This window comes from Barbatula barbatula, assembly GCF_947034865.1.
Source record: "Barbatula barbatula genome assembly, chromosome: 9".
Taxonomy (NCBI): Eukaryota; Metazoa; Chordata; class Actinopteri; order Cypriniformes; family Nemacheilidae; genus Barbatula; species Barbatula barbatula.
In genome coordinates, this window is record NC_136772.1 from 8,989,550 (window position 1) to 8,999,384 (window position 9,835).

General features: G+C 38.7%; 1 protein-coding gene across 4 annotated transcripts; it reads right to left on the reverse strand.

Annotated features, from left to right (window-relative positions):
• Window positions 1-3,414: 3,414 nt before the first annotated feature.
• On the reverse strand, window positions 3,415-6,539 carry LOC306898269 (E3 ubiquitin-protein ligase TRIM58-like). 4 transcript variants are annotated; one of them, XM_079463609.1, is made up of 11 exons: window positions 6,417-6,539; window positions 6,183-6,307; window positions 6,036-6,080; window positions 5,825-5,929; window positions 5,601-5,735; window positions 5,413-5,517; window positions 5,172-5,306; window positions 4,886-4,937; window positions 4,747-4,776; window positions 4,616-4,642; window positions 3,415-4,483 (listed from the first exon to the last, which is right to left on the reverse strand). In XM_079463609.1, exons 1-11 carry the CDS (start codon window positions 6,430-6,432, stop codon window positions 3,954-3,956), a joined length of 1,305 nt encoding a protein of 434 aa, XP_079319735.1. In that variant the 5' UTR covers window positions 6,433-6,539; the 3' UTR covers window positions 3,415-3,953. The 4 variants fall into 4 exon arrangements, with proteins under 4 accessions (XP_079319735.1, XP_079319734.1, XP_079319737.1 ...); XM_079463608.1 differs by having other exon boundaries at window positions 6,030-6,080; XM_079463611.1 differs by having other exon boundaries at window positions 3,670-4,483; window positions 4,747-4,805.
• Between the last annotated feature and the right edge of the window lie 3,296 nt (window positions 6,540-9,835).

A 9,835-nucleotide genomic window follows, 5' to 3' on the forward strand; every position in this document is an offset into this window, starting at 1 on the left:
CTCCTCCGACCAGGCGAAATCGGAGCCCTGTCTGATGCAAGCCCGCAGAGGCTCCACGAACGTGGCGAAATTTGGAATGAACTTACTATATCAGGATAGTAGACCGAGGAAAGAGCGGAGTTGTGTTGCATCTGTTGGTGCAGGTGCATTAAGAATGGCAGAAAGATGATCCTCATCAGGTTGAATTCCTTGCGCATTCACCGTATGACCAAGGAAACGCAGACTGGATATGTTGAACTGACACTTCGATTGATTCAATTTCAGTCCAGCATTCTGCAAGCGTTGAACAACAGCTTTGAGTGTGTGGTCATGTTCGTTTTGTGTACGTCCCCAGACAACGATATCGTCAAGGTAATTGGCAACATTCGGAACCCCTTGTAAAACTGTTCCCAACATTTTTTGAAAGGCTGAGGGTGCTGAAGCGAGGCCATATGGTACAAGACAAAATCTGAAAAGTCCTTTGTGAGTAATAAAGGCAGTCAGATCTCGGCTGTTGTCATACAAATGGCAACTGAAAATAGGCACTCTCCAAATCGATAGTGGAAAATACACTCGCTCCCCGTAACAAAGACAATAGTTTATCAATGTGAGGTAAAGGGTAACTATCCGTAACCACAGCCTTATTGGGTTCTCGCAAATCCACACACATACGAATGGCACCCGATTTCTTTTGTACCACTACTATAGGAGAGACCCACGGCGAAGCATCCACACTCTCGATGACGCCTAACTCAAGAAGGCGATGGATTTCCTCAGTGACGGCATCTCTAACTGAAAAAGGTAAGCGGCAGAGTTTCTGGCGCACAGGGGCAACAGCTGAAGAAATTTTAACTCTGTGCACAAAGCCTTTTGCACAACCGACATCTGCTGAAGGCGTCAAAGCAGACAATCGCAGGACAGGAGTAGAAATCTGCTTGGGCAGCACAGAATTGCCTTCGAAACGGAGATGTAAGCCATTAATAAGATCCATACCCAGCAAAGCCGTACCTGATTCAACCACAAAGAATGAAGTAGAGCAGGTGATGTCATCCCTAGAGACAGTGACAGGTAAACATCCAAGTACAGGAATCGGATCACAAGAGTACGTCACCAGTTTCAATGACGGAGGCAGAAGGGCGTCTTTCTTGAAGTGAGTTTCATACAAAATTTTCGGTAAGGTAGAAACAGACGATCCAGTATCCACAGTAAGCTCGACTGGCACAGAAGTAGTCGCAGTCGTAATGACAGCAGTGCACCGAATTTTATCCGTCAACGAATCAAGCATATAAAGAATCTGCACTTCAGGCAAGTCAATTTCACACACTGAGCGAGCTTGTCCCGAACGACACACCCGCGAATAATGTCCCGTCTTTTGACAGTGATTACACTGTGCTGATGCAGCAGGAAAACTACGATCGTTCGTGAGGTGTTTCGTAGACCCACATCGATAACACTCACGTGCCGACGAACCAGGTGCAGAAGATGAAGACTTTGAAGAACGCGCTGTAGACGGCGGTTTTGGAGGCGGTCTACGGTGATAACGCACAGCTGCAGACGGAGACTTGGCATGTATCACTTGCACAGGTACTGAACGATGACTTGATAACGCTTTGGCTTGTTCACCAGCAGCTTCTGTTTGCGAAGACATAGTAATGGCTTTTTCAAGAGTCAAGTCCGTTTCCAATAGCAACCTCTCACGAATCCGATGACTGTTCACATTCTCCACTAGCTGATCACGCAACATGTCATCCAGCGTAACTGAAAAGTCACAAGTAACCGCTAAATCCCGTAGAGCTGCTACGTACTGAATAATGGATTCTCCCGGTGCTTGAAATCATTTCCTGAAAGCATGGCGCTCAGCCACGATGTTCCGTCGGGGAGTAAAGTGAAGTTTCAAGGCCGCAATCGCATCTTCCATAGAATCCCCTTGATTCGGCAAAGTATAAAACAATCGCTGACCTTCAGTCCCCAAACAATGTAGAAGCAATGCTCGCCTGCGTGCAACCGGCCATCCGTCTCCAGAAGAATCAACCACCAGTAAATAATTCTGGAACATCAGGAGCCATGTGTCAAAAGGGATAGCTGGATCTCCAGGACATGGCAAAAACGGCGTGGGAAACGAAGAAACAGAAGCCATCCTCATCACAAAAAAATAATCCTCGTCGCCAATTTGTTATGTCCTTAGTAAGTAACAATGAGGAGGCGTATGGACAAACTGGAATACTTTATTTAAAACAGAGAAGTAGCAGAATAGTATAGCGCATGTAGTCGCAGGTGTAACACTTCTCACTCTCCGTCTCATACTCATAGAAGCAACCTCTACTGCCACCTACAGGTCAACATGCACATAAGAACACAGCAATCAGGCAACACGTTCAAGTCCACTGGAAGTCCATAGATACACAGTCCATAAGTGGTCCGTCTCTCTCTCTCAAGTCCGTCTCACGCTAGGCAGTGACGTATACGCAGCAGGCCACCTGTCAATCACCGCAGTGACCAACACTCACACAACAGGAAGAAAGCCGCCAGTATCTCCACCACAGTAGATATCAAACACAGCATAAGCACAGCACCACTAAAAGCTATCAATCGTTCAATAATCAAGTAAAGCACTACAATCCGTGAATAAGTTATATGTAATGGTAAGACTACAGTGGACAGCCTGACGCTCTCCAATTTAGATGAGACCGTGACGTGGATCTTAACTTCGGACGAGGCAAGACAGCATAACTTAGCTAGAACGTCACTCAAACATTAAACTGGGAGCAGACGAATCTAACTCCCAGTCTCGTTGAACAGCGCTCCACAAACCACAGGACCAGAACGGACAAGGCGGGGCTCGGGCAGCACAGCGCAACCGAGGACGGCAGAATTTCCATCACAGCAGAGGGTGACAGTAAGCTTAGCACAGCAGCGGACGACAGCAATGCAACAGAGGAGGAGACGAACCCACACAGAGTCGACAGCGCAACCGGCACATCAGCAAAACTTCAGGCTTCGACACAAGCAGACAATTATCCGTGCGATGATCGTGGTAACAACATAAACAATCCAGCAATGACGTGGGGACAGAGTTGCAACAACAGAGTTCGCGGGGCCACAGACACACACCGCCTCAGTTCCTTCGCTTTTTTAAGTATTATTTTTTTTTATTTAGTATTAGTCTAAAAAACGAAATATAATATCGAAAACACTCGAAATGTCAACTAAACAATAACAGAAAATCTTCCCAAACACATATCAAGCTTATTTAAAAACCTCAAAAGCATAAAAACTCATTCATTTGTGCAGAACTGCGGAAAAACTGCAGAAAAAGTGTCGGTGTTGAACCCTCTCACCGGGAAAAGTGTGGTTGTTAAAACACCCCATCCCCCACGGGTGCGACACCCCCGCGAGAACATGCGTCAGTTACTTATCTCTATTTGAAGATTCTGAAATAAAATCTTTATGGTTATGAACGTAACCAGAGACCTGAAACAGAAACTGAAACCATAGTCTACTGGTTTTTATATGTCACGTGATTTACAAGAAGAGGAGCTTTTGCAACCCAGGCTCATTGGAAGAGTCAATGGAATTATGCAAGATTTTCAATTCCTTTTTTTTCTCATTTGTTTGCTCTAAACAACGTAAAATGAAGTATTTCAATGTAGTTTTCCCCAGACAAATAGGCATTGTTTTTATGTTTTATTTAGTCAGTAAATAATCAAAACTAAACCCACAACACAGTTTTTATATGAAAGAGTTTAATGAATTAACAGAAGAATAAAACAACTCTTTTCGTCAATGTATATTGCTATCAACAGCTTTACAGGAAACGATTTAGCACAAACTACTACGTCAATGGTTATTTACAGCACTAGAAAGTGGGGTACTGAGTCAAGAGACTGAATTTATATTTGAATAAAATATAAATTATATGAATTTATAGAAGATGCAGAGTTCCAATCTAAAATGGGATGTGTTTGGATGTATTCCTATAAAATCACCAACTCTCTGTCTGTCTCAATGGTGCCAAACATTGGGTAAATGTTTTCAGTCCCACTAAAATCTGTGATAAATGTGTAAATATGTCTTCGTTTTTCTGCATCATAGAAGGAGACCTGACCCTCATCTATGTCCAGGAAAACTCCTAGTTTAGAGGGTGTTGGCAGGTATAGTTTAGTGGCTGGTTCAGTCAGAGCTATTACAGTCCCCAGTTGCAGACGCAGATTCCAGTACCCCATTTTTGTGGTCATAGTGACATATCCATTCCGGAGGGCTGACTGTTTCACAACTCCCACCCGCCACTCATGTTTCTTCCTTACATCCACCTCCCAGTAATGACGACCTGTGTTATAACCCTCTTTGGCTTGAACACAAGTCCAGCCATCATATTTAGAAAGCTGCCGTTCAAACCCGTTCCAGTTATTGTTTTGTTTGCTGAATTTACGTGCTATCACAGATTTTCGGTTTTCAGAGACCTGGAGATCTGGGTTGGCTGTGTTTGGATCCAGAACTACAGAAGCTATAAAAAATATATAAAGGGAAATGTTTTTAAGAAAAAGAACAACTTGACGCTGTATTGTACAAAGGTATGATTTGATGTTGAAAGTCTTATATCCATCAATTATATTAATTATATCAAGTTGAGATATACCTGTTGACTTTGTGATCCAATCCCAAACTGTAAAAATGAAAAGTCACATTGAATTAACCTGTGATGGCAAATTGACGTTATATATCAAAATTTAGGAAAAATTTAAGTAAATGCTTGACTAGTAAAATAACCTGAGTTGGGAACGGGTAGTCCAACTGCAGCTGGAAAAAAACTAACTTTTTAACACAACCTTTGAAAGCAAATAATATTTAAGTATAAAATATTATAACATCTCAAAAATGAAACACTGTTGTTACATAGAAGTCTCACCTGTATTTTTGGATATTTGTTTTTTCTTCATCCACAGCCTTGGGGAGGAATCCTTCAATTCAAAGGAGAAACTTTTAGCATATACTTAAAATGTCAAATTGCCCAATTTATTTTTTAACTAAAATAGTGTGAATGAAAATAGAATATGACTTGAAATCTCATGGGAAAATTATTTCTACCGTAGCAGTGGATGAGAATGATTGCCAACCCATGAGCTGTCTCTGTCATATAGTTATACATATCCTTTTGAATGCTTTAAAAAATATGAACCTTTACAGCCTTTTACCTCAGAGCTTTGTGACTGTAGTACAGTCCATATCATCCAGTCCATTACAGGAAGTATACTGGACTCTCCCTTCTTGCACTGTTTGTAGAGATCCTTCAGTGTTTCTTGATATTCCTTTGTTGGACATACTGAGTTCTAGATAAAACAAACAGAAACATTTTGATAAAATATTTTAAATTAAACGTAACATTGTGACTATGACAGGAATCTAAAACATGATCACAGTGCATGGTACAAATACCTCTTTTGCTTCTTTTAGTTTCTGAGCCCAGTCAGATAATAGTTTTTTAGCTTTGGTCAATTTCATTTCACTCTCCAGCCTGCTCTTCTCAGAAGGTGAATGTTTCTACATCAAATTAAAAACAGAACTAAACAAAGTAGATCCAAACATAGATTAAAACAACTACTTGTGAATATGCAGAACCACACCTCTAACAGTTTAACTTTCTCTTCATTTGTCTGTGTAGTCTCAAGCTCATCAGCCCAATGTAAAATATAATAATGCTGTTCTTCCTCTGTTCCTTTATTTTTCATCTTTCCAAACATCTGGGAGGACTTCTTAAACTGTGGAAGTTGCAAGATTTCAATTAAGATTTGAAACATTATTTAATAACTTATTTCAAACTTTAGAATAATTAAAAGGCCTTGTTTACTTGTAGGACTCTGTTTAGTTCAACAGCCAGTTCTCTTATGATGTCCTTTGCCTCGTCAAGAGACAGAATGTCTTTCTCATTGCTACTTGCACATTTGTTAAATTCCTGCAAAAGGAGTTTTACTTCCTTGATCAGTAAGTAGTTGCTCAGCTATTGTTAATAATCCTTCACATGTATTAAATGCACAATATTTTATATAACGTACATTCACCTGGGGACAGACTTCATCAAATTTTGCCAATAGTTTAGCAAACCCCTGTGTTGAAAGAAAAAACGGTGAATGCAAAGCAGTAAAAACTCCTACTGAACGCTTTTAGTTTGGAGAAAATGAAACTACTGTCTACAGTTTGTTTATTACCTGAAAGATCTGATCTCCCAGAGACGGTTTGATAAGTGGGCATGAACTACAAACATTTTGACATTTTTTTCTGTGTGTTTTCCTCACACTTCTTTCACTTAAAGTAATACCAGAGTTTTGAGCTCCTGCAAAAATGATAGAATAAAACATTTACACATTACAAGAGATAATGCTGCTATGGATTTAAGCATTTAAAAGAGTAAGGCTAAGATTAAAAAAGAAAAAATGTACTACCGGCTGCACATGCCATATTTCTTGATTATTTCTATAATCCAAAGAGGGCACTTGCGATCTTTGACCATCACTGCAGTCGAAAGAACTGATGTTGTTGTTATTCGAGAAGGAAATTGTTATACTAGACACACTCCCTACTGGGAGGAGCTTGAGTATTCACTTCGGTTCTCTTCAGCAAATTACCAGAAAAAGTCAAATATCACCAATCAAACCGGACCAAAGTAAAACAAGTGTTTATATAAATTTAGCCTTGAACTTTTTTACATAAATGATTAATAATACTCTTCACTACATGTCACACACACGGAATGCAGTCAGAAAGAGAAAGTGAAAATAGCTCAAAACAGTCAGAAACTGATGTTGGCAGGATAAAAGGCTACAGACAGACACAGTATCTCAAAAATAAAATAAACAAAAATCAATATAAAATGACAATAAACATTTATTTTTATACAATACTCAAAGTACGTATATATAAAAGCACATATGCAAATGTGATATATATATAGCAAGTGTGTGTAAAATCGTAACTAACAATAAAGATATTTTGCTTTCTGTAATGTTCTGCACATTAATTTATTTCATGACAGGAAGCGTGGTTTTAACTCTTCATAAGGTAGATGGCCTGTGAGAAGAAAGTTGTCTTTTGCTTCATTGATCTGGTGCTCATTAGACCCAACGGCAACAGTTCAAAAGTCTAACTGTGATGTATGCAAAAAAAATCCTGTTGAGTTTTTAATACAATTGAGCTTTCTAAAATATAATGCAACGAATACACTCACGTTAGCGTTTCATTCCCATCACCTGTCGCCACTTTCCCCATGTAATTACTCCTCGTTAGTGTCTGGCTTTATATAGCCCCAGTTTCCCTCTGTTCAGTGTTCAGTGCATTACTTAATACTTGCATATGCTTAGGATGTTCCTGTACACTTGTTCCTGTACACTTGTTCCTGTACACTTGTTCCTGTACACTTGTTCCTGTACACTTGTTCCTGTACACTTGTTCCTGTACACTTGTTCCTGTACACTTGTTCCTGTACACTTGTTCCTGTACACTTGTTCCTGTACACTTGTTCCTGTACACTTGTTCCTGTACACTTGTTCCTGTACACTTGTTCCTGTACACTTGTTCTAAGCAATTATAAGCAAGACAAGTTATTGTCAACTTAAAAGGTTTAAAAGAATAGTTCACATAAAAATATAAATTCTTTACTCCCTTATTTAAATGCATGAATAAAGTTTTGTATAAAAATGTATACAAAATGCATAATGAACTAAAATGTTGAAACTTGCACTTTGATCATGTTTGTAAGTTCTCACGTAATCTTTTTGTAATATTCCCCAAAAATTTTGTAATTCTGTAGCATAAAATCAAACACTAACACTTTTCTTCTCCACCTCCACTTCATCCTCTACATTTATTGATGCAGCTTTTGTCCTGTCCTCTGCTTCTTTCTCAGCTTGCATCTGTAGTAGCATATCTTCTTTCTCCTTCAGCTCATTTATGGTTTGTATAAGCTTGTTTTTGTCTCGTGGGCTGTGGTTTTCAGAAGATTCAGAAGTATATCCTGTTGTTTCTGGGATTCTAGGATTGGGATATGGTCAGTGTTCAGACCAGAGGACAGTAAGTTTATTGAAGTTGCTTCCTTATGAACTTACTTTCATGCTCTGTTTTTCTAATACTTGCTTTTGCAAGACTTGGTTTGCTCTCTATGTCCATAGAGTCTTTGCGCGATCTGCATTCTAGCTCGGTACTGCTATATTCTAATCCTAATTCACCATTCTCAGTCTCTTCTCTCTTTATCTTTACTTATTTTCTTTGTCCTTCTACCACCTTTAAATTCACATCACATTCTCTCACGGAAGTCATGCTAACTCGATCATATTTAGAGGTTAGCATTAAAACATGAGCACTGTCCTGTACATCATTACTTGTTTAGGTTTTTAACATAACCAGCAAGGATAACGGTTGGGGTTTTGGGTCTTGGTATGTTGGTAGTCTCATCAATCCTATAAACATCATCATTAGCAGCAGCAGCATTGCCTTCCACATTCTCTTTATCAATACTGTCATTAGTGTCAGGGATAACTGTGGATGTTGACGGGCTGTCTGCTGTGGTGTTACTGTCTTCATTGCGTTTTTTTTGCTTTCTTCAAAGTTAGGTTATCTGTCTGTTCTAGGCTTATTTTCCTCCTGTAGGAGAGAGGTTCAAATTATGTATGCAAAAATGTTATAGCTATTTGACGCCATTAAAGCTTTACAAAACAAATACAGTTAGCAACCAAAGGAAAGCAAAGAGAAGCAAGGCAAAGCAGGAGATTGGCATTTGAGAGAATGAAAAGAAGAATGATAAAGAGATAATGGTTTACCTTGTAAAATGGGAGAGGGACATGACGTCTGTAATGACTGGCATCTCTGGGGCGGTTAGAGGCTATGAAAATCAGATGACTGAAATAAACTATGTTAATATCAAACATAACTTTGTGATTTATGACAGGAATGTTCTTCTATATTACATAATTTATGTTTCAAATCTTTATTGAATTCTTGCAATTTCCACAGTTTAAGAAGTCCTCCCAGATGTTTGGAAAGATGAAAAATAAAGGAAAGGAGGAAGAACAGCATTACTATATTTTACATTGGGCTGATGAGCTAGAGACTAAGCAGAAAAATGAAGAGTAAGTTAAACTGTGAGAGGTGTGGTTCTGCATTTTAACAAGTAGTTGTTTGACTGGGCTCGAAAAACTAAAAGAAGTAAAAGAGGTATTTGTACCATACACTGTGATCATATTTTAGATAAGCACATTCCTGTCATGAGTCACAAAGATATGATTGATATTAAAATAGTTGATTTCGGTCCTCTTCCACAATCTGGTAAAGCCCAGTTTTGTGATCATATTGGTTTTGCCATAATAAACCTGTATTATTTATACTCGTACTGTATTTGTATGTGCAGCACAAGGAAGTAAAATATCTTTATTGTTATTTTACACACAATTGCTATATATATCACATTTGCATATGTGCTTTTATATATATGTACCTTGTGTATTGTGTACAAATAAATGTTTATTGTCATTTTATATTGATTTTTGTTTATTTTATTTTTGAGATACTGTGTCTGTCTGTAGCCTTTTATCCTGCCAACATCCGTTTCTGACTGTTTTGAGCTATTTTCACTTTCTCTTTCTGACTGCATTCCGTGTGTGTGACATGTAGTGAAGAGTATTATTAATCATTTATGTAAAAAAGTTCAAAGCTAAATTTATATAAAAGCATGTTGTTTATATACATTTGACAGCTAGATGTAATTGTTTTACTCTGGTCCGGTTTGATTGGTGATATTTGACTTTTTCTGGTAATTTGCTGAAGAGAACCGAAGTGAATACTCAAGCTCCTCCCAGTAGGGAGTGTGTCT